This window comes from Caretta caretta, chromosome 4, assembly GCF_965140235.1.
Source record: "Caretta caretta isolate rCarCar2 chromosome 4, rCarCar1.hap1, whole genome shotgun sequence".
NCBI lineage: Eukaryota > Metazoa > Chordata > Testudines > Cheloniidae > Caretta > Caretta caretta.
Genome location: NC_134209.1, coordinates 63,398,375 through 63,423,566, shown reverse-complemented (window position 1 = coordinate 63,423,566; position 25,192 = coordinate 63,398,375). Strand labels below are relative to the sequence as shown.

The 25,192-nt window shown below is 41.6% G+C and overlaps 1 protein-coding gene across 9 annotated transcripts in view; it reads left to right on the top strand.

Moving 5' to 3' along the window:
• Positions 1–25,192, top strand: part of INPP4B (inositol polyphosphate-4-phosphatase type II B) — a 476,089-nt gene that overhangs the window by 352,461 nt on the left and 98,436 nt on the right. For all 9 annotated transcript variants that reach the window (XM_048847033.2, XM_048847031.2, XM_048847032.2 and 6 more), the window contains 2 exons: positions 9,435–9,612; positions 24,074–24,286. In XM_048847033.2, the coding sequence (XP_048702990.2) occupies positions 9,435–9,612; positions 24,074–24,286 (391 nt within the window). The remainder of the gene's footprint in view (positions 1–9,434; positions 9,613–24,073; positions 24,287–25,192) is intronic.

Sequence of the window (25,192 nt, the reverse complement as noted above, 5' to 3'; positions counted from 1 at the left end):
ATCTGTTTTTTCACTTCAGCAGGTGGGTATTGTCATTTTAAGAGTGCTTGATAGAGATCTTGTAGGTGTTTGTCTCTGTCTGAGGGATTGGAGCGAATGCGGTTGTATTGTAGAGCTTGGCTGTAGACAATGGATCGTGTGGTGTGTCCTGGATGGAAGCTGGAGGCATGTAGGTAAGTATAGCAGTCAGTAGGTTTCCGGTATAGGGTGGTGGTTATGTGACCATCGCTTATTAGCACAGTAGTGTCCAGGAAATGGACCACTTGTGTGGATTGGTCTAGGCTGAGGTTGATGGTGGGATGGAAATTGTTGAAATCATGGTGGAATTTCTCAAGGGCTTCTTTTCCATGTGTCCAGATGATGAAGATGTCATCAGTGTAGTACAAATAGAGTAGAGATGTTAGGGGACGAGAGCTTAGGAAGCGTTGTTCTAAGTCAGCCATAAAAATGTTGGCATACTGTGGGGCCATGCAGGTATGCATAGCAGTGCCGCTGATTTGAAGGTATATATTGTCCCCAAATGTGAAATAGTTGTGGGTGAGGACAAAGTCACAAAGGTCAGCCACCAGGTTTGCTGTGACATTATCGGAGATACTGTTCCTGATGGCTTACACAGCTGCTACTCTGAAACCTTTCATTGAGAAGCATCTCAAAGCAATTCCCCTTTTTGGTCTCTCTTCTCTTCTCCTTTTTCTATTTGTTCTTTCCAAACACCTATTAAGCCTCACGAACACTTTTCATTTCCCCCACTTTTTCCCCTCTTTTATTGTGCCTTTACCCTAGTACAAGCTCCAAAAATAATTGCCTGCGGGGATCTTAGGCAGGAAAGTCTGTTTTTTCCCCTTGCAGGCCTGAGGGAAGGGAGCTGCAGCAGTGATTCATCTTCTCTTCTCTCTCTAGGGCCCTGGTCAGCAACACTCCTGCTCCTTCCCTTCACTGGCACCCCACTATGCAATTCTGAGCAGGGTGACATGAAGTAGTTATTCTCAGCAGATCAAAGTGGCTGAAGGGCAAAATCACAGGGAAAATATTTTGTATTTTCTCCTCAGTCCATCTGGGATGGAATTGATGAAGCCCAGAAATGGGTTTTTCTCATTTATTTTTCTCTCCCCATAACTCCTATGTATATTAATATGACACCCTTCATCCAAATGGATCCTAAAACCCTTCAAAAAAGTTGGCTGAGCATACAAATTATAAGATCCTCATCACCCATCAATTTGATGCACTCTATCCAGCGTTGTGGGGAAATGTGGCAGCTTTTAAACAATGCACAATAGCACTGCACAAATATATAGGACAGGAAATTAACAATATATCCACCTGAAATTGTGGAGTGAATTTAGGGAGGCAGAAAGTAATTACTCAAATAGGAAGTGGGTGGGATAGCGGGGCTAACAGCCTCATTTTTGTGGCAAAACCCTATAACATCATCAGTGACCATAGTGGTTAGCACCTAGGGTTTACATCCTGTTTATTCAGGATTCAGGAAAAAGTGCCCTGTAAAGAAGATGCATGATCCCTCTTGGAGCTCCCAGAGTGTGTGTACATACTGCACCATCCCTTAGAAAGGGGCACTGTGCTTCCCACTCCATGCTTGGCTGGTGTAGTAGGGAAGTAGGAGTCCGTGGAGCCATGGACCCACATTCTCCACTCTCTGGACCCTCTGTGGGATGTCTTGTGCCCCTGGGTTGGGTGATGGGAGGAAGCAGTCCCTGTACTCAAGAGAGCACAAGGACTGTAATTGTGCCTGGCCCTTTCAAGAGAGCCTCCTCCTGCAACTTCCATGCTTGTATCTGGAGTTGGAAATTGATAGTAAGGTGTGTGTCAAAAGACTGAGAACGGCAAGAGGACTGGCAGCCACCTTTTACTTTCATACTCTCTTACTGCAAAGGGCCAGATCCCACAGTTCTCTCTGTAGGCTCAGGGCTTCTGTAGACTTTAGAGGATGGAGCAGGGAATGTGCTGCTCTCCGTGGCGCCAGTTCCTTGATATGTGCAAAGATATCTCTGTGAGGTAATACAGGTTTGAGCTTTGACTGCCTTTTGCTGGTAAGCTGCTGCAAGGTAGCAGAGACTGTCAGTATGGCTTCCGGTAGATCCCAGGTGCTAGATGGGATGAAGGTGCAATGAACCAGCAGCCAACCCTGAAAGGACAATTCCTTCCCCCACATGAAAGAGGGTCCCCAACTGGGAAGGGGCAAAGCCTCCAAAATCCGCAGCTCCCCAGCTGCACCTACTTGAGGAAATAGTACAGGGAAAACTCTGCTAGGGGAAATTCACTGATTTTTGTCCTTCTCCTTCTTTGGTCCCCTGCAGGTTTTTCCCTGGGAAGCAATGAAATGGTCCTAAAATAATCTCCCATATCTTAATATTCAAGGCAAAAAAACACTTTAGATAGGCAACATTTGAAAGCAAAGGGAAACATTTAAAAGAACCTTTGATTCTTACTAGGAATAAAATTCTTTTACTGTCGCGAAGATGACTTTATTTTGTCTGCATGTTTATTTATTGCATGAAGATGCTGTGATGACACTTAGCATTTCCACAGGCAGCTTAAAATTTTCTGTTTTACAAAGGGAGCACCTTTTTGAAGCCTTGGTTGAGGGAAAAAGTGACACCTGGCGATATCAGGCAGAATGGAAAGTGAACAGATAAAAATGCAGATATAGCAACTGTTTCCTCTAGGCTAACTGTGCTGAAGACTGAAAGGGGCATGGAAAAGATTATCTCCCAAGCCACCCTGGGAAGGGTCCCTGTCGCCTTTTAGGCAACACTGTCACTGCATACAACACGAGTGCCTAGTTTGTTTTTGACCCCTATTTGATTATTAATACAGTGTCCTGAAATATCCAACAATATCAGCGTACTAACAATTATGCAAAACTTCGACTGCGTGTCTTGACTTTGATTCAAATCCACCCCTGCAGTAGAAATGGCAAGAGGTAGAGTTAACTGATATCAAGATTATGCTCCATCTACTACAGTCTGTGAGGCATAATTGCATTTTTAATTGTCAAATCAAATGGAATATAAAATTCATTGCAAGACAGTTTATCAGGTCAAAAAAAATATATAGTTCTATATCATTTGGAAGACTGGTTAACGGAACTTGGAAACACATGGAATTCATTTTCACTATGAGGAGGGAATCAGAGGTACTGTGGAGTCCTGTTATAAAGAACAATATTTTTGTAGCTCTTATGTGATCATTATAACCAAATGATCAGTACATCCAGATACTTAAAACAATGAATTTTCTAAATAAAGAACTTACACAATAAAAAACAAAAATTCATCTTGTAAGGAGAAAGCAAGATTTTTGTGGGTATTTGATGCCAAGACAAGTTAGTCAGCTTCTAACTGGCTCAAGCTGGCATTTCAACAATCTATAAATCCCTTTACCTGAAACTGAGTGGCATTTAAAAAGCTCCTATCACTAGAAACATCAGACATATGATTTACATCTACTCGAACCCTTATAACCGAATGACCTCTGATCAGCACAGATGGTAAATATCTCAGCACCAGTTAGAAAAATTGTTATGAAGTAATTTTTAATCTAGATGGACAAATAAGCACTGACTCCAAAATCTACTGTATTAATGATAGAAGTGTTTTGCTGTGATGTCTCCAAGACCTTAAAAAGTAAGACATAAGTAAGAAGTTTCATATGGTTCTTGACTCGGGGAGGGATCTCTTTACTTTCTATAGGGTGGGCAGCCATGCTGTATTAATAATCTCTAGATAGTATATTTATTTATTTTAAATGTTTTATGTGCAGCGTTTGTTTTTTTAAGCAACTGTAGTATCTAGCAGAAGGAGAAAGAAAATCAATTGTTCGGCTCAATCTTCTGTTGTTCTGCTAATACATGCTGCTTCATCTTCCAGTAAATGGAAAGACCTGTCTTTCCACCAAGCTAGGTGGCAGAGTAAACTATTATTTTTAGAATCAAATTGTTCAGGAACATGAAGTTAGATGTGCTATACATTATATTGATGTAATGCTTCAGTGCTTTAAATGTTCATAAATCATTTTCAAGATACACCAAGGACTTTTTTTCTTCTTATTTAAGAGCTAATTTGGTGCTGTGTGCTTCAGCCAAAACACATAGGCTTGTAATTATAAGACCTTTAATGCTCCACTACTAACCATCAAGGAAAACGGAGGTGCCCCAGAAGCTGCATTAGGTTCTCTGATTTGTTTGGAGGGTTTTTTTCTGACAGTTTTTAAGAAGGACCTTGAAATATTTCTAGTCTTCACTAAAATAAACTTGAAGCTGAAAAAGCATTGAACTGATTTTTAAAAGAGCTATAATTATTTGATATGGGTTTAAATTATCTAAACAGACCCTTTTTTATTAAACAGGGTCCATATCTTTGATCAAGGTGAGTTTCTTCAATAATGTACTCATTACCAGGGTAATTAAAACAAAAATCTTCAGGGTTCCTATTACCTGTGTCTCATAACCTTCAACCCATTTCCACTCTCTAAGGAGTCTGAAATGGTAATGTTTCACAGAAACCCCCAGTCATGTTGAAATAATAATGACTTGTGTTTGATCTAATTGTAGCCTTTATTTTCAAAGGGAAATCACAACCTGTCACACACAGCACTTTTCAGGGAGACATTACTCTTTGTTCACTTTCCCTCTCTTTGTTTATGTGCTTGAGTCAGAGAGATGAACATTTTTGCAGTGACTATAAAACTAGTGCGTCAGATCCACTGGAAATTTTACCAGAAAACCTCAGCAGCTTGCCAAATCATTAATTTGGTATGTAAAAATCTTATCAAAATATTTTTATGTTTACTAGATTCTATGGGCCAGATTGTCACAGGCACTTCTACAGGTGTGTGTATCAAAGAAGGGATAACACTCCCAAGGTCCACGGATGGTTAAAGCCTCTATGCTTGGGAGAGCACAGAGACTGCTGCCTTTGGCAGACCTATCGGTTCATATTCCCTCAAAGGGATAGGAGAGTGGCATGGAGGACGTGAAGCTATGGCTCTTTCCTCTCTTCTGCGCCAGCACAAAGAGTGGGCAGGGAGAGGAGAGAACACTGATTCATTATAAACACAGGTGTAGCATGCACGCTTCCCCTAAAAGTTGTGGAGTTCCACACTTTTCCAATAAAGGACTTTACCAAAATGGCACACTTTAGCTCTCTGCTTTGGGTTGAGATAGAAGCACAATATTTTTCTCCTGAGAACTGTGCTTAGTTACTATGGACCAGATTCTCCGCTGTGTTAGGGCATTTTGCACCATTCAGCCAACACAGAGCAATCCTAAAGTGGAATTACCTGGATGAGAGAGGATCTCCCCAACAGGCAGAACTATGGTCATGTAGAGCCACCAAAGCAGTTCCTGTGCCACTATCCCTGCAGCCCAACTGAGGCTGCATAGGGCTGGGGAAAGGGAGTATACCCAGAATGGTCCTACACTTAGCTGATGATTGGCTGTAACAAGCATCTTAGGCCCATTGACAGTTGAGGACACTTAGAACAGCCAGCAAGCTGGCCTGAGTGATGATAGGGACTGGGATGGAAGGGTACACAAAAGCAAGCTATGCACCCTACCGTCTCCAAGCCACAAAATCTGGCCTTGGCTGTATCTGAGGATCATGGCCTATGGTGATGACTTCATAAATACAGATAGATTAGCTATAACATAGAATTTTCCTTTTTTTAATTTATGAAGTGGTATAGCTGTGTTGGTCCCAGGATATTAGAGAGAGAAGGTGAGGGAGGTAGTATCTTTTGTTGGACCAACTTCGGTTGGTGAGAGAGACAAGCTTTTAAGATTACAGAGAGCTCTTCTTCAGTTTGATTTAGTATTCTGGACTGGGGTTTTTAAAAATGGCTTAAGGAACTTAGTTGCACAGCTCCCTGTGAAATTCAGTGGGGAAGCTGGGTACACAACTCCCAAAAATCTGATTGAAAATCCCAGGTGAGTGGATTAAGAACATAAGAATGACCATACTGGGTCTGACCATCTAACCCAGTATCCTGTAGTCCGACAGTGGCCAATGCCAGGTGCCCCAGTGGGAATGAACAGGTAATCATCAAGTGGTCCATTCCCTGTCACTCATTCCCAGCCTCTGGCAAACATAGGCTAGGGACACTCTCCTTGCCCCCTCCTGGCTAATAGCCATTGAGGGACCTATCCTCCATGAATGATTTTGAGGATTCAGATTTATTTCCTAGATGCAATAAGTTTGCCATACTTTTATCAATTTAATTTTCCTCATAACTTTTCATTTTAGAAATTGTATCCATGAAACTATAAGTGATGTTTAAACAATAATCCACTGGCTAGGTAGGCAGAGTGATATATGCATATATGTATTTGTTCACATTTATTTTGTGAGGGATGTTTTTCATGCAATATACACCTTATCAATTCTGCATTTTAACATCAGCAATTATTACTGTGGGAAACACTGGGTCAAATGTTCATTATTAAAAGATTTTAACCCCCTTGCAGATGATGGCAATTTAACTCAATTACAAAAATTAGTCAGTTAACAGCAGGAGTAGAGTTGGAGTTACGTGGAGTGCCATTAAGAACCAGACATTTACCATATTGCAGTACTTCTTGCCAAACAAACTGTGTTAACGTAGAGTTAAAAGTGCTGAAATAATTAATATAACCTTTATTCAAATTGTGCCACAACTGCATTGCGATTAAAAAAAATCTAAAAATTGAAATGTTCACGTAAGGTAATCTACATATAATTGATTATCAGCAATACTATTATGTGAAAGTTATTGTATACATTCCAATAAACAGTTTTACTCTAATCCAGAAGACATAATTATACTCCCTTTCAACATATACATCACTAATTATATACTTTACATGTCAAGGGTATATTTTTACATTGCATCTGATTTCACATGCACAACATTTCCTTTCCCCAGTGCACAAGTTTAGTCTCAGTTGTAACATCCTGCATTCAGCTTTTGTACTGAAGTGCCTGTCATTTAAAAGTTTCTTCGGCAGCTTTATTGACAGGGCCTCATGCATAGTTTTTCTGTAATACTATTTGTGAAATTTGTATATGAAAACTGAATTCTGAAAAATATCCTGGGCACAAGGTAATTATGGAAATGACTTCTCTGGTGAATCTTGAAGTTCAGAAGACTTTTCATCAGATATGGAGACAAAATTAGAAACTTCAAAAATCTCCAAAAGGAGTAATTTTAATTGTTTTGAATCTGAAAACTAACTGCTGAATTTCTTTGAAATTTTACCAAAAGCTTCTTATGGTCACTGAGAGTTAACCTTAAAATTCTGAAAGCCTAAAGATTTTTGGCTGTTTGGTGTCTTTCAAAGTATGGCAAATCAAACCACATAAGAGCTGATCGACCTCCAGTGCCTTCCCAAAATTCCCTCTGTTTGCCCAGAAGGACAGACCAGTTTCCCCACAATTAAGTAAGAGAGAATCATAGAATAGCTCAGCCTACTGCAGCACAAAGAATCATGGGATTTGCCTCCAAAAGTCCTAGTGAGTCACACACATGGTTGAGTGCAACACCGGTAAGGACACAGTAATTTGGGTATGGCTCAATGGAGTGGCTGTTCACGGTTGGGCTAGGCTAACCCAAGTGCTAATCATCCTGGCTAACTCTGCACTGAAGACAGCCTGAGAGGGGAAGCAGCAGTGGAAGATAGAAAATGAAGAACAGATTACAGCAGTATTTCAAGTTGCAATTCAGCAAAGTACTTACGCATACTTAAATCTGGATGATTTAAATGGGACATAAACATGTGCTTAAGTGCTTTGCTGTATCAGGGCTACAGTGAGAGAAAACCAGCAAGAAATAGAGGCAGTGGAAGATGCACTAACAGGGAAAGTAATAAAAAGAGAGGACTGAGAGAAAATTGAAATGAGAGAAAGCAATAAGAGTCAGAAAAACAAACAGGAGAATCACGGTTCAAATCCTGTTCAGTGAAATGAAGGAAGAAATAAAGGCTACATAGAGAGAGAGAGAGAGAGAGAGAGAGAGATACAGAAGGATGAACAGTGGCAGCCAGGGAGATAGAGTACACACTGTTTTGTTATCAGTAACATACCAGGAGCCTGCACACTTGGGAAACTGGTAGTTCCAGTTACATGAAGGAGGGTTAAATATTGTGTGAATTCAAGGATCATCTGTTTGTGGATAATTATTCACATATTTACAGTTCTCACCTTGCTGTACAGTTCAGCTACAGTCTACTAGAACCACCCTGCATCAAAGCTTTCCCCTGTCCTTGTCATCCTGAAATTCTCTAGCTCTTGCCACACCTGTCTAGTGTGCTCTCTGCTGAGTGGATAGCAAAGTGAAATGAACTCTGCTACAGAGCCCAAAGGAGCAGAGCAGAGTGTAGAGAACCCAGATGCTGCATTCTGTCCCTTTTTGTTAAGTTAGGGCTGCAGTGTGAAACTTACCAAAGATTTTGGGTAGCTTTACTTTCAAGCATAATTCTGAGTGGCAAAGGAAGGATCTTGTACAAGAGGGTGAGGGGAAAGAGGCAACAGACCAAAGGAGAAGTAGGGGAGAGAACTAATAGACATGTACATTGCTAAAATGATAAAGACATGAAAATCTGGAAGGATTGAAAGAGGCAATAAAGAAATGAAAGAGGATGGTGCTTGGTTAGGAAAGGAAACGGAATACAATTTCAGCAGGAGACTCAAGGCATCAATACACCTTGTCTGTAAACAATGAAAAAGGAAATCAGTGAGTTTGTGGTGGGGCATTTGAGTGTTTTAGCAACAATTAATTTCCTCCCTTTTCCTTAGTCTTTTCTCCCCTGGTTCTATGCCTTCACTTGTCTAGTGAAATTAGACATGTGACCCTTTTCATTGGAAAGAACTCCTGTCCTTATCATTTTGTGGGCAGATCTCCGCTGCTGCTCAAAATCTATTATGAGCCCTTGATCAATTAAGCGTTAATGACACATTTTGGAGAACTTCACCAGATAGGTAATAACCTACTAGAGGAGTTAAGATGAAAATCTAGGGAGCCTAATGCTTGTTCTTATTACCCAACCAGTGTGGATCTCTGAACATGCCATTAATAGTAATATAAACCTTTTTTTTCCACAATTAAAAAATAAAAATTCCAGGATTTTCTTTTCCCCCACCCCTCGCTTGGCATAATCATCCTTCAGAGCACCATGGGACTAGTTAGTTTAAATAACACTATCTGGAGGTTCATCGATGAAGTCGTCTCCTGTCCTTGTTCCAGCAGGGACTGCTTTTTAGCCTATCAGGAAGACAGATTTAAATAGTGTCAATAAAGGTGTATAGTAAAGCTTAAAATACCTACCATTCTTGTGATAGAAATAGAGAGAACTTGTATCTTGTGCACAGTTAACCGTCTGGCTATTTACAGTGGAAACGATTTATGACATTCTATAACTGTCTCCACATTTGTTATTACAGTACTGGATACCAGTGTATTTACTATTCACCTGAAAACACAGCCAAGGCAAAAGAAGTTCTCAGCAACATCAATCATCTACAGCCCCTCGTATCAAGCCATGCAGACCTGCTGCTTAATTCTGCAAGCCAGCATTCTCCAGACAGCTTGAAGAATTCTTTAAAGATGCTTTCAGAAAAAGTAAGATACAAATCTTTACTGCAATGGAAAATGGAATAAGCAAATGCCTAGCTGCTGTCTTTTTCTGCATAAATTGACTTTCAGAGCATCAGGAAATGTAAAATATGCTGTGTAAAAATCAGCTTCAAAATGTTGCCATAGGAAAAGAATACACTAGTCATATTTCCATTTGCATTATTATTGAGCATTTCTTTAGGCTTTCCATGTTGGAAATAATGCAGTTTATAGAGCAAGAGTTGGTTTTATTTGAAAGTATAATTTTTATTTCACGTCTTTACTTTCCTCTAGTGGCCATACACTGGGATAAAGTGTCTTGAATTTTGAGGGATGATAAGCTATTATTTGTTCCCATTCCATGAAACTTCTGACTACTTACTGAACCTACCACTTATAGTGGTCAAGAGATCTTAGAGTCTAATCCTGCTTTTACACTGACTAACTTCGTGGCTTTGAGCATGTCACTTCACTTTCCTGCCTTAGTTTCCCTAACTCAAAAATAGGGATAATAGTTACTCAGCAACTGCATGGGGTCATTGTAGGGTTAGTTAATTCATGTCTGTAGAGTACTTTGAAAATATAACATGCTATGCAAATACTAAGTATTTGTCACAGGGTGACTGGTCCCTGTGCGTAGAAGTAGGCCTAGCTCCTCTATGTCAAAGTAGGTCAGCTAAACCCAGCCAATTAAAGAGGGCGGTGCTACACCTGGGCGTGCAGTGGACAGGAAATGGGAGGTGGAAAGGAGTATTGGGACAGGCTGTGCCTGGGGAAGGGAAGTCATGGAGGAGTGGCGCTAACTCCTTTGGTGGGTCCCTGGAGCAAGAGGCCAGGTGTTGAGGAATGCAGTCCTGGTGCTACTGCTCCAAGAAGGGCACAGAGTTGGCTAGAGCAAGGAAACTGCACAGGATCCTGGGTGGGGTGGCCCTGAAGCCTGAGAGAAAAGGAGTGAGGTCAAAGACTGTTTTTCTGTATTTTCAGTTGCCTGTTTTAAGAGAATAAACCTTCTTAAAGGAGACTGGGCATGGTGGCAAGTCTTTAGAAGCTGGGGAGAAGCTCTGCCCTCTGCCAGTATTATTACTGTGACCACTGCCTTGTAGACTATACCCTCTGTAATGTGATCTCTCTCTGACTTTAGGGCACTACCAGTAATCATTTCATGTTGTCTCCAACTATTGGAGCAACGTTATGATCTGTTGAGCAGGAATACACTAACAATACATCTTTCAATGTGGGAGATTCAAATTTGAATATTGATCTCAGTCTCATTCTGTGAAGAAGGCATTGTAAGCACAATGCATGCCCATTTACCTGTGAAGTCAGATGTTAACAAAGAGATGCGAAGTCAGCAAGGACGCAGTGCATAGGAAGTACACATTCGGTGAAGAAGGGAAGTCAAATGTTGCTCTCAGTTACAGTTGTGCAAATCCACAGTAACTCCACTGAGAACAATACAGTTCTGGTGGATTTGAGTGATGTAACTGAAAGCAGAATTTGGCCTGAAAAAAGGGAGGAACCTCATTTTGCTCAGTAGCAATTACTGATGACTATTCAGCAATAATATTGATGGGACTTTGGAGGGAGCCATGTCAAGATCCCCTGGCAAGAGCAGAGCTGCTGTGATATGGGAGTATTCAAAGAAGGGGGAGGAAAGTTGTACTGGGATAAAATATAAAAAGAACTTTGTGATGCAGATTTCAGCACCTTACTACTTAGGAACTACAGTTTCAGTCCTAACCAGGTTCTCTCTTCTTTCTCCTACCTCCTGTAATTCTTTGCCTTATTGAGTGGGGAGGAAGTAGAAGCCCTGGGAAATGAAGCCGAGGACAGTTGTATAAATAATGTTGCACTGGGAGGGCACCCTATTTTAGGAGCTGGGAAGAAAATCCCTTCAGAAAAGACAACCCAGTGTGATGGTTCTCTGGGTATCCAGGACTGAGAGTCACCTTTGTAACCGCAACCTCTAGTATGAGGGAATCTTGATTGTGTTTGGCTGGGTGGCAGCTCCTGAATACCACCAGCCTGTCAGTCACTCAAGCCCTTTGCTCTGGGGTGTGCCAGCACATACTTTGCTTTGCAGTTTAACAGTAGGTGCACCCCAGTCCCTCAGTCCCTTTGAAGCATTTCTCTTGGTTATTCAGCCACTGACACTGGCTCCTCATAGAACTAGTAGGCCTGCTGTTCTGAAAGGAACAAAACACACCAGCTTGTGAGATTCAGTTCAGGATCAGCACTTTGGTTTAATATCACAACACTGAGGTATGTTTATAATGAAAACAGTAAGTTATTATCAAAGATTCAAGCAATCATGAGTAAGGATATTGGAAACAAATGGTTACATATGAAACAAAATTATAACACACTTTCTAGAGACTAAATTTAGCTAACAGGTTAACCTCCTGTCTAAAGAAGCTTTATCTCACCCAAAGTCTTTTAGAGCATTTTCAGCCAAGGTTGGCTGAGATCCCCTTCTGATGAATGTAAGCGGGCTATCCATTTATTTTGTAGGTGCAGGATGAAGAGGTGTCTGTTTCCCTGCCTACATATATCTCCAAAGTTCACGGTCTGTCCTCAGGGACAGGATAACCACCTGTGGCTTGTTTTTTTTGTTTTTGTGTATTGCTTTCTTGTTGATGTCACATCTTTAACATCTGACTTCATATGTAAATGGGCATCCACTGTGCATACAATGCTTAATTTACATTCCAGCAGAGAGCTGTACATTTCTTATCTCCTGTCTGGAAGAAAACCCGTTCCTCACCTCTGCTAGTGACTAATATCTTGATACAGACTTTAAAAAAATAATGTCAGTATATATACATGACTGCTTACATAATACCTATACATACCTTTCACGAAGATATTGATGACCATTGTTACCCCTGGTTTTCCATTAAGACTTCATATGACATTCTTTGATGAACCACAATGTACGTACCACAATCAAGATATTGCTTGACCTCCATTCCTGTTGGCACTATGGGATTCTTGGGTCACACCAAAGATATTTTAGAAACTTCATAAAAGATAGATTAGGTGGTGGGTTAGTTGTGTGTATGGACTTTAAGGACTAGGATTAAACCGCTAGTTAGCATATGAACTCAGGTTCCCAGAACTGAAAAGCTAATACTCTAACCCAAGTGTCACTATAGCATCCTAGCAACTTTCCATACAGTTGGCAGCACTGCGACCAAGAACTAAGAGAATGTTTCTTGTCATGTTTGAGGTGCATTGACAGAGTTTCATGGTGAAACATTTATAATGAATCTGTACTTTTCTTTATTCTAGCAAATGCTACTAGTCCCTTAATTTCATGTGTACCAAATGCATATTTTAATACACTTTTACATAAATTATTTAAATTATTTCTAATTTGAAATTCTTTTGAATAGGTCAGAGTTCAGGGTTCTGCCCAATAATGGGATTGCTTTATTTTGTAACAAAAGTTCACTGCTTGAGCCATTAATTAAAATATGTAATATTAGTGCTTCATTTGAGGGTGGCAGAAAAACTCGTTTTAATACGAGGCAGCAGAAGCAGAGTGGATATCCAGACTGATATTGTCTAATTTAACACCTTAATCAGCCTGCTTAAAAGCTAGCTGGAGATAGACGTGGAGTTAGGAGTGGTGTGGTGCTGATCCTCGAGTGGCAAATAGTGGTATTACTATGCCTAAAAGTTAAAATTGGAAGACAAACCAAAAGAAATCCATACAACTTATTTCTAACCTGAAACCCATTCCCGGTGCATGTACCTCCATACATCCCATATATGACATTATTTCTATTAGCATCGTGTCTCGAAAAGAGCATAAAATGTAAAAATAGCCTGGGATGAGGAAGGTTGACACTGTGCTCCCTTTTTAGCAGTCAGAGAGCTCTGCTTCAGACTCAGTTCTGTCATAACCCCTTTTACCACCAGTCAGCCCACCTCAGAGGTCATTCCGGGTGGGCTGGGATTACAACCCTGCAGGACCCTGTCCACTTTAAACCTTGGGGTGAGTCTGTGTATATAGAAATGCTGTTTTAAAAGATGTTAGCTAGCAGAAAGCTAGAAATAACTGTATCTGAGACAGAGAAAAAGGAAAATAATATAGGGAAAATATTGCAATAAATGCAAGTAAATCTTTTTATTTGGGTTTTGTTTTAGGCATAGAGAGCTTTATTGGGTGCATCTCGGGCAAAAATTACAGCAAAAAGCCCATCACAGCAGTGATTGCAGAGTGCTGTTTGTTTTTTCTCTCTGTGCATTGGGAAGGGTTTTACCATTCATACATCATTCACAATTTGCTGCAGTGATTCTTTGATTTTTTTTTATTTGCATTCATTCATTAACATTTGTGTTAATTAAAGAAGCCCTTGTCTGTCCACAAATATATCAGCATTTGCAGCTTGCTTGGAGCTTGCTGAATGTATTTTCCAGCTATGCCTATTTTTCTTTCTCTTTGTGCCTCAAAATTATTCATTAGTGTGGTATCTAAAAGCATTTGCAAAGTTTGCATTTCTTTGTGCATACTGGTCTTGCAGGGATTAGCACAAATTTATAAATAGTGATGTTCTGTGAATTTAGCTGCACATAAGAAAATGTTCTGAGTGGACCATTGCTGTAGTTAATCCAATGGAACCCTTGAACAAAGTTTAATTACAGAAGCAGTTTTGAGTCTCTATGAGGAAAAATGGAACCTCTCATCTCATTTCCATGCCAGTTTGTTTCTTAGTTTATTTTTTGTAAAAACATTTACACCTTAATTAAATTATTTAATAATAATGCCTAGATCCTATGTAGTACTTTTCAGCAGTAGACCTCAAAGCACTATACAAAGGAGATATAATTTTCCCAACTGGAAAAATGAGGCACAGAGAGGTAAAGTGACTTGCACAAGGTCACCCAGCAGGCCAGGGGAAGTGCTAATCCAGTGCTCTGTCTGCTGGACTACAGATTTCTGGATAGGTAGCCAAATGTATATTATAGGCAGAGTGCTGCCTATAATTAAGGTTGTTCAAAACTTTCCATTACAAGACCCTGTTTTTCAGTTACTCAAAACTTTCCCAAGTTTTAACTGGGCTGAAGTTTTCCATGCCAGGGGTCTGCCTCAGGCTGAATTTTTTGAGAAAGCCTTAGCGAAAATGATTCAGCCATTCAGAGATGAAGATTTGGGAAAAATACATTGTTGTGACTGTGTTAAAAATTATTACAGCAGTTTAGTAGAGAAGTTCTAGAACCTCAGTGCTACAGGCAGGGTCCTTAAATTTGGCGTGGGATGGGTTGCCCTGGTGTCAGGGATGTACCATTCATCATCCCTGTCAAATGCTGCCCAAATTTTCCCAGGTTAGAAGCTCTGAATAATCTCAGTTTACGCATGCTCAGTAAAACTTTGTTAGACTTTGGCAACAATATTTTCCAAAGATTCTCTCTGGACTGAACACGCTCCATACCGTGGCTGCAGGGGCTGAGTGGGACTTTCTCTGCACTTGTACCAGATGCAGTCACTGAGAACAGGGACAATTTCTCTCTCCTGTGTTGTCAATGCCCTCCCACTGCTTGAGTCCAGGCAGCAAGGAAGAGAAGGAGGAATAGGCCTGACTCAAATGCCAGAAGCAGCATTGCCAACCCCAAAGGTTAAAAAAACCAACTAAGCAAACAAAAACAAAAAATCTCACAACCATGAGTTACACCTGAAAAATCATGATTGGCATAAAAATCTTGAGTTTTTTTTTAAATAATAATAATTAATAATTAACAATAGATTTGGGGTTCTCTTTATTTATCTTCTGGTTTCTGAGCTTTTAGGGTGCATTTGCTTTATGTTTTCAAGCTGTTTCTCTGTAACCATGAGGGTTCAAAAGTTCCTAATGCCAGCAGCAGGGGCTTTAAGAAAAACACCAAATATTTCAAGTTTTATGATAAAATCGTGAGAGTAGAGCACACTCCCCTCCAGAACCTGGAATTGAACCCAGGAGTCCTGAATCTCTACAGTCCTCTGCTGTCAGCAAATAGCTGTAAAACCCTTTTCCTGATTGGAAAGTACACCTGGCAGCTCTCTATTGTTGTGTGCAACTGCCCAGCTGGCCATGCCAGCTACACACTCCAGATGTGCTCCAACTTGAAGTGGAAAGGAGATATTGGCTCTCTTGGGCCTGTGGGAAGAGAGGCTATGCAAGCACAGCTATGGACCAGCCACAGCAATACAGACATCTACAAGCAGAGTGCACAGTGGATACAGAAGAAGGGGTATGATAGGGAGAGGCAGCACTGCCGTGTGAAAGCAAAGTAACTGCAGCAGACATACCAGAAGACCAGAGAAATCAACAGTCAATCCACTGCCAAGCTGCAGACCTGCCACTTTTACAAAGAGCTGCATGCCATACTTGGCAGAGACCCCACCACCACCCTGCAGACCACTGTCAATATCAGCAAGAAGTCCAAACCACAGGCCCCGTCATAAATACCAAGGACAAGAAGGATGGGAGACATGCGACTGGTGGATTTCAGCTATGGCATGGGCCAGGACCTGTGTGAGACCACCACAGTCCAGTCAGTCCTGGCAGTCGAACACCGACAAGCCTGATGCTTGGACGGATCCTTGGGTAAGTGTGTAAATGTATTTCCTGTTAGAGTGGTGGGTCCCCCAACTTAGCAGGACACAGTGATTGCCTTTTCATTAATTTACTGGAACTAGAAGAGGTAGTATAACAATGAGAGGTAGAGTTATCTACTTTTTATTCCACTGGAGAGTAAGGCGGTGGGATGGGAGGGCATGCAGAGCACTTAGTTTGTGTACATAGGGATGTCCCTTGAATCCTTCTGAGAGATATCGATGAAACTTCCGTGGAGGTACTCTGCAATCCTCTCCTGGAGGTTTCTAGGGATGGTGGTAGGGCACTTTCCCACACTAGTTAGCAACAACTTTGGCAGGCACCACCATTGCAGTACGCAGGCTAGGAGCATAGGGATCCGGGCGGCTTCAGGACACCAGCAGCAGCTGTGCTCTTTGTGCATTTGTTACCCTCAGGAGTGATATATCAGCTAAAATCACCACCACCTGTGGAAAATGATGCCGGTATCCAGTGCCATTGCCATATACTCATAGTTACATGCAAATGAGCAATTCCTTACTCATTTCCCTCACCCTGGTGGGCCATACTCACCATGGCTGGTGCTGTGAGTGGCACCATGCACAGGCACTTCCAAGCAGAAGTGCCAATGAGCTGGTCTTGTTTAAAACTTTAGGGGAGCAAGGGTGGGGAGTTCTGAATCTTAAGTTTCACTTTCCATTGTGACTGTCCTGACTATGACATCTCTGTGTGTTTTATTTGCAGCTGCTGCTATGGCAGCCCTGAGGGATTCTCCCTCCAGACCTGTGGAACGCCTGAGCCAGATAAGGAAGAGGACTCAGGATGACATTTTCAATTAGACCCTGCAAGTCAGTGCTGCATCAGACTGTGAGAACAGGGCCTGGAGGGTGATCATTGCAGACAGCCTGGAGAAGGAAAGAGTGAAGAGGAGAAAGTCCCATCAGGAAAAGGAGAGGGAGATGCATCTGGACATATGTCAGAGATATTATGCAGGACACAGCAGGCAGCTATAATCATTGGGATATTTTTCTCACTGAGATCCAATCTTGTGAGTAAACACCACCAGTGTCCCTTCAATCTACCAAAACCACATTCATCTGCTGAGCCGGTAGCTGAATCTGCATGGTGCTATCAAGGTGGCCAGTGTATGGTTTCATGAGCAAGGGGTAGACTGAGTCTCCCAGGATCACTATTGGCATTTCAACATTCCCAATGGTAATCTGCTAGGCAGGAAAGAAAGTCCCTGATTGCAGCTTTCTGAAAAGTCCTGCATTCTTAAGATGTGAGTGTCATGCGCCTTCCGGGACCAGCCCACTTTGATGTCAGTGAAACATTCCCGGTGATCCACCAATGCTTGCATAATGATAGAAAAGTAGCCTTTCAGTTGAGGTACTCTGGGGCAAGGTGATCTGGTGGCAAAATAGGGATATGTGTGCCGCCTATTGCTCCACTGCAGTTCAGGAATCTCATTTTTGCAAATCCATCCATTATGTTCTGCACACTGCCAAGAGTTACAATCCTGCCTAACAGGAGGCGATTAATGGTCCTGCACACTTGCATGACACCAGTCCCCACGGTGCATTTTCCAACTCTAAAGTGATTTCCCACTGACGGGAAGCAATCTGGCGTTGCAAGTTTCCGTGGTGCAATCGACAATTGCTTCTTCACTGTCAGTACAGCTCTCATTTTGGTATCTCTGTGCTGGAGGGCTGGGGCAAGCTCAGCACACAGAATGGGGCCTTGTACGTCTGAAAGTTCTGCTCATCATCCTAAGCCTGCATTACGATGTGATCCTACTAGTCGGTACTTGTTTCTCTGGCCCAGAAGTGGCACTTCACATGCTCCAGCTCCACGAACACACCAGCAACCTTCAACTGGTTCTCACTATGACCCGCAGCAATCTGTCCTCCAAAAAATCGTCATGTTCCCCACTGATTCAGTTCTTGCAGATCTGCAAATACCAGAGGATCGTGCATCCTGTGTTTGCAATGCTTATGGCAGTAGTGGAGAGCTGTGCAGGCTCCAAGCTTCTGCCAGAGATGGCAAACAGTGAAGAGGGCCGTGCAGGTTTGTGGGATTTTGAAAAAGGTGTGATAATTATGGGATATAGATGACACTATAGGATGGAGACAGCTGTCCACTGAAAAGTTGACCCCTTGCTTCCAGTCACCCCTGCATGACTCATTTCGACCCCATCATGCATTGCCAAAACATCTCAAAAGACAGTGTTCTGGACTGTAGCTGGTTGCACACTGGGTTACCTATCCATGGTATACTGCACTGTGCATCAATACAAATGCTCCTGGGGAGTACGAGCAATGCTTACAAATGGAGCCAAGCATGAACGTTTACGAGTGATATACTAATTGCAACAGCTTTTTGCCAATGTAACTTGCGTCGACCAAAGTTTGTGATGTAGACGTGTCCAGTAGGAGTCTTTCCAATGACTTCAGTGTGCTTTCAATCAGGGCATAAGTAAGAACACAGGAACAGCCTACAACACCATAGAAATTTGGCAATTAGCAGTGATCGTGCATTTAAACCATCTGCATTGTATCTGGGAAACAGGTCTTGGGGTTTATCTATATATATGAAGTTTAATCAATCTTCATTTTTCCAAACTTAGATTATCCAAAAACAAAACATCTAGTAATTGAGGTCCTGATCCACGTGACGTGTCAGTTGCATTGAAAAATATCCTGCTTATTCGAAGCCTTGAATTACTGAAATTACTTTTACTCAACTCATTCAGATAAAAAAAGTTTCATATTATGGGCAACATAGTTGAGGATTCTTCAGCCTTTTATAACAAAAAAATCCATATATCCATTGAAAAGTTTGAGAATCCCATAAGTCAGATTTTACTGGACATATGTCAGTGGATCAGATAACCTTCTCTTCTACCTTAAATATAATGTGCCCATGTAGCTCCTATTACGTAAACCTTTTTATATGCTGTGGTCAGCCAATTAGCTGAATTATGTTGTATTGTATTTTTAAGAGGCCTGACATTGTTCTAAATTAACATATTTATTTCACACTTGAATATGGAGACTTGGAATGGACTTCACTGGTATGGAACATACTTTTCTGGAGGGAAGAGAGAGTTGCTGGAGGCTATTTGAGTTACTGCAATGTTCTAGAACGTAGTGAGACAAACCTAGGATGAGACAAGGAGCAATGATAAGGAGCAAATCCTGTGGGTCCCAGGCACAAGAATGTGTTGTATTTTGGTTACACTGAGGATGGGTTAGGAATTGAGATGTATGGGGGTTTCACGTCCTCCTTTCAGCAAAGCCTAGCTCCATGGGATCTCTGCACACTGTCACAAGGGTAACTTGGGGTAAGCTCCCCTCTGTATGTCTGTATTTTAATGGTTTTTGAATATGAGGGTCACAGCTGCTTCTTAAAAGTACAGTAGAGCAGGTCCAATGCTATTTTATATTAGCTTCCTTGGAGCCCATCTCCTTGTGAGATGTACATATCACACTTGAGAAAAAACACCATACCAGAGATTAATAGTCATGCTGCTTTTATATAGTCATGATCTCCCATAGCAATGAAAGAGAAAGGAATGGACCATTTAATTACCCTCCTCCATGCTATATGTACAGTTCTCATAGCTAACAAACCTTTAATCATCAGGGCCAGCTACCTGGTTGTGACCTGAGGATGACTTTGAAAGTGACAGTTTACAGCATTCCAATCAGACAGAAAAGGCCATATGTATTAAGGAGGAACTTTACCATGGATAACGTAACCTGCAGCATACACCACTGTTTTTAGTGGGAAGGTTATTGACTATCTTACTAGGAAACAACGGTAAAACAAGAAACTTCTTGTTAACATTATTTACAGAGTATTTTGCAGGAGCCAGATCAACACCTTGGGTGTTATAAATCATGAGGTGGCTTTTGGACAGGGATGCTTTTCCCTGCATGACTCTGCTTCTCATAGAAAAGTATGGAGGGCCCTCCCTCAAATTAGCCGATCTCTCAGGATCCACGGAAGGCCAAGCCCCTCTGTGTGAAAAGGCTTTGTGCCACTGCACTGGCTCTGGCCCTAGTAGATCTTGATATTCCAAGGAAAAAGATGATATAGGCTCCTATATGGAAAAGGTATTAGATCAGGAGTGGGCAAACTACAGCCCGTGGGCCACTTCCAGCCCATCGGACATTTTTATCCGGTCCTCGAGCTCCCACAGTGAGCAGGGTCAGGAGCTTGATCTGCTCTGTCCGCCTAGCGCTCACCAGCCCCTGACTCACAATTCCCTTGATGAGCACCATCTTCCGGCATGCAGAGCCACGCTGCACAGGCATGACTTCACCGTGCTGTTTCCGGGATCAGAACCCTGCCCCTACGTGGCAGCCCCCCCCCCCCCCCGCCCATGGCAGTACGCTCAATCCCCTCCCAGTGTTCTATCGCCCCACCCTCAAAAGCCTTGAAACCGCCCAGGGGCTGAACCCGTCCCAGATAGGGTGCTTTCGCCCGTGGCAGTGCCTGATATGGCCACCTAGGTGTCACTGCCAGCAGGGCTCCTAGGAGTCCCTGGTACTGACCCTGTAGAGCCCCCCACATGCTACACCCCATAGAATCCCCCTCCCCCACTGGGTATTCATGGCCCACCATACAATTTCCATACCCAGATGCGGCCCTCAGGTCAAGAAGTTTGCCCACCCCTGTGTTAGATGTATCATCTTTTCTACTAAAGGCTGGGGTACCAGAGAGGAAAAGAGTTGTTTTACTACCTCTGGTCTGCTCTATCTCCACCCTTCTCCCAGCGTAGCTCATGAACCATGCAGAGAATGTTCCAGTATGTTCAGGTGTTGGGAAGACAGTGCTGAAAAATAGCTGAGTCACTCCTCTGCATGAAAGGGAAGAGGCCCATGTGCAGAAAACTCCTCCATGCATGGAGCGGGGAAATAGAAGATCTACCCCCCATATTTGCACCATGAAATTCCATGCAGTGGCTATAGAAGCTTTGGGCCAAATGCTGAAGTCATTATTAATTCATTATTTCTGTTGTTCGTTTCTGATTCAGACCTTGTTTGACATTACTCCAACCTAAGACAATTGGAGCTTTAGCTGAGCAAGAATTGAACAGAAACTGGATGGTTCTGTATAAATTGTGCAAGTCAGAGATGGTATTTCATTCTACGTATTGGCATAGTTTGTAGAAAATTATGGCCTTCCATGATATTCCTAACAGAAATATATTAACAGGATAATATATTTCAGGGCTAGATTTAAGGCAAAGCAATACCATAACATAAGGCACCCCATAGCTCCACTCCTTGGGCCCTGCTTCCTCACTGTAGCTTCATCCACCCCCCCCACCCCCTTGACATGGTGGTGGGGAGAAGGCTTACGCACGTCCCATATTCAGTGGCAGCAGGATGGGGCAATGTTACTGTCATGTTCTGGGATGCGATCCAGAACAAGTAAGGGGTTGTGTCACCACCTGCCCTGTAACCCTGGGTGTTTTAACTGCTCTGCTGCTATGGCTCACAGCCTGGATACCAACAGCCAGCAGGCAAGCATGAAGTATCCTGAGTGACTGTGTGCTGTGCAGCCCAGGTTCAGCGCTCTGCTTAGACCCAGCAGTCTGCCTACAAAAGAACAGCCCCCCTCTATTCACTATCAACGGTTAGTGTATGCAGGGGTGACTCCAACACCTCCCAGTCCTGAATTTCCCGAAATCCATCTGCCCTCAAGTGTCCAGCCCTCTTCTGGAACATTTCAGAGAAATAATAAGGTTTGTTTGCTCCTTTACAGCTTATTAACTTAACTGGGGTAAACACACCCTTCCCTTCAAGCGCAGCACTAAGTTGGTTTATTGTAAAAGTAAAACAAGCTTATTAACAAAAGTACATAGATTAAAGTAAAAGAAATGAAGTTAGAAAGGGTTACAAACAAAAGTAAAAATATGCTTTGTAATGGCTAAGACTTAAAAAATTTCTTACCAATCTTTTGTTCCCAGAGACTTCAACCCACTGAGATGACAGACCCATCCTTCTCAGCTTGCAAGAGCTCTGACCTCTTCTGTCTGTCCAGTGATGGATGCCAAAATGGCTTCTTTTCTCTCCTTATATTAGCTTCCCAAATTCACTGTTTTGTCCTCAGACTCAGGATGATCTCATGCTGTTCTTCTCTTCTTGTGGACTTCCTATCCCCCCATTGATTCATATGTAAATGGGGCTTCCATTGCTTTTGATCACACCTTGTTTAATTTCATTGGAGACAGGTTGATAGGTCCCTTCCCTTCTGTCTGAGGAAAACCTGTTTCTCCCTGTGTTTGTCACAGACTTTAAAGCATAATATCATGCACTATCCATATTTCCTCATATAGTGTTAATACATAGATTTTACAATGATATTAATCACCAGTGGGTCATTAGCTTACAGAAAGGACCTTACTCAATACACATTTGCTATACAATAATATTGTGTACAATCAGTTGATTCAGTTACTTATCATTTGAGGTTCAGACCCCGCACTTTATAGGCCAAATGGTTTCTCTCTGTTGTTGGGGTATAGACACCATACTGTCTCCCCCCAACCACCACCACCACCACCACCACCAACCCCAATCCCAATTTGTTTATCTTATATGTAAACAGACCTTCATTGTCTCTGCCAGACAAGCAAATGAGCATTCCTTTGTTTAGGGCAGAATGGACTTTTACACTGCTTGCCAAACACATTTTAAGAACATAATTCTAGCACATATCTGTAACACTTTGTACACACCCTCTACCTACATCATGCAAGAATAATAATAACCAGTGAGTTATTTTCCAATGATATTTTACATGGCACCTTTTAGATACAGATTATGTCGACAGTGTGTTGGATGTAGGGAGTATGTCAGGCCTGACGAGCCTCTGTCACAGAGTAGTCAACAACAAATGGGCCTCTGAGTCACGTTATCACTCTAGGAATGGCATCCAGGGCTCTTTTTCCTCAGGAGCGTCAAGGTCCCTCTTCTCCCCAAAAAGGCAGACAGCAGGCCTCTCAGTACTGCCAGCAACTGGAGTATATCTGCTTGGGTGAGTAGGCCAGGCCTGTTGCTCTCATATCCTCCTGCATCTCAGAGTCTTCTGCTGGGATAGTATTGGGAAAGACTTCCAGAGCTGTGGATTTGAGTTAACACCCCACTTAGGTGAATGGACGTTATGTAATTCTAAAGCTATTGTTCTGGTTTCTCTGCAGATGTCACGTCATTGGTTATGCTTGAGTCACATTTTCAAACTTGTCTCTGCAACAATAAGGGATAGACTTTTTTTTTTTTAAAGAAAGCTGAGATTCTGACACCATCGCACAACTAACTCCAAAAGCTGGGTCCCTAGGCATGAGCCTATAGTGCCTATGACTTATTCCAGCACTTATCTAAGCTCATGCTTTGTGCATATACTTCAATCCCACTTGTAAGCATTGCCTTCCTTGTGCTATACTCTACTTGTATTTATTTATTTATTTTTCTTTTTTGGAAAGAAAATTCTGAAATTAATCATATTTTCTTTTGACATTTGTTGGGTCATACTTAAAACGAGCAGCAGATTGATACTGTTCAAACAGTTATCTCCATAGAAACCTATCTCTACAGAGAGGATTTGGAACTACAATAAAACAGGACTGTATAGACAGATGGTCTTTATAACAGATACTGTACTTTTGCATTAACTTTTAGAAGAGTGGAATTTCAGAGACTGGCAATGTTCCAGAACTTGACATTGTTCCCCAATGTTTGGCATAAGTTCCTTTCTGTGTCTCGGACTGTTTAGCAATTAATTTTCACTCTACCTAAACAAAAATATGTATTTTAATAATTACATATACATTATACCATTATACACTTAGGTCTAACCACTCATTAATTTCTTTCTAGACAGAGTTATTTGTGCATGCCTTCAAGGATCAGCTGGTCAGAAGTGCCCTTTTAGCGCTATACACAGCCCGTCCAGGTTGTGTCCTCAAGAAGCCAACTGTGCCCAGAACCAGTATGGAAGAATGTGGTGATCCACAGGGTCAGAACCATCCATCTCAGATCAAACGGCAGAACTCTATACCTCACCATTCAGAATATGATGAAGAAGAGTGGGTAAGTAGCCTCAAAGTTCTTGCTTGAAACTCTATCAAAAAATCCACAGCTAAGTGTAGACAAACACAAGTCTTAATCTCCATGTCTCCTCTTGTTAGAAAAAGAGAATTTAAAAACTTTAAATACAACTGTATTTTACAGATGCATAGATTCAATTTTTTTCATTTGAATGCCAAGAATACTTTTCTAATGAAGTCAAAAGTAACTTGAAAGAATTTTCTGATGAATAATTTGCTTGTGTGTGACTGCTTAGTTTGTGCATATAGCAATGTTGGACGCGAACATCTTCATGATCAGATGGGAAAAAGCCATGCTGTTTGTTTACCTCAATCCTTTTAGTCATTTAAATAGATATAAAGGGGACAAAAAAGGAGTATGAAATCAAAGTGCAATTTTTGCCAAGAGTGAACATAAACAGTTTAAAAATGCATAAACTAATGATCAGTGAAGGGGAACTGTTTTCTCCGAGTCTGTTCTTAGAGGATATCTGAAATGCCATAAAAGACTCAAACATGGTTTTTAAACATCACCATTCTTGGCAGATCTTTCAACGATTTGTACAATTTATACAGCTGAGATTTTGTGAATCCATTATTTCAGTGGATGCTTTTATGATTGATCTTCTCCCTCAACACATTCCTCCCACATCCTCCATTCTATTTCCCATCAGTTTCTTCGATTCATCGCTGTGGTATCATGGATGCAAGTACTCCAACATATTAATCTTTGCTTTCAATAATTAATAATTAATCTTTGCTTGTGTGAGCTACAGTATCTTCACACCTGAACTAACGTCTGCTTATACCATGAATATGGAAAGAAGAATATTTTTCAGATAAAGAAAAGACAAAAAATATGCTTTTTATTTTAAATGAAAGCTGAAATTTTCATGTAATAACGACTCTG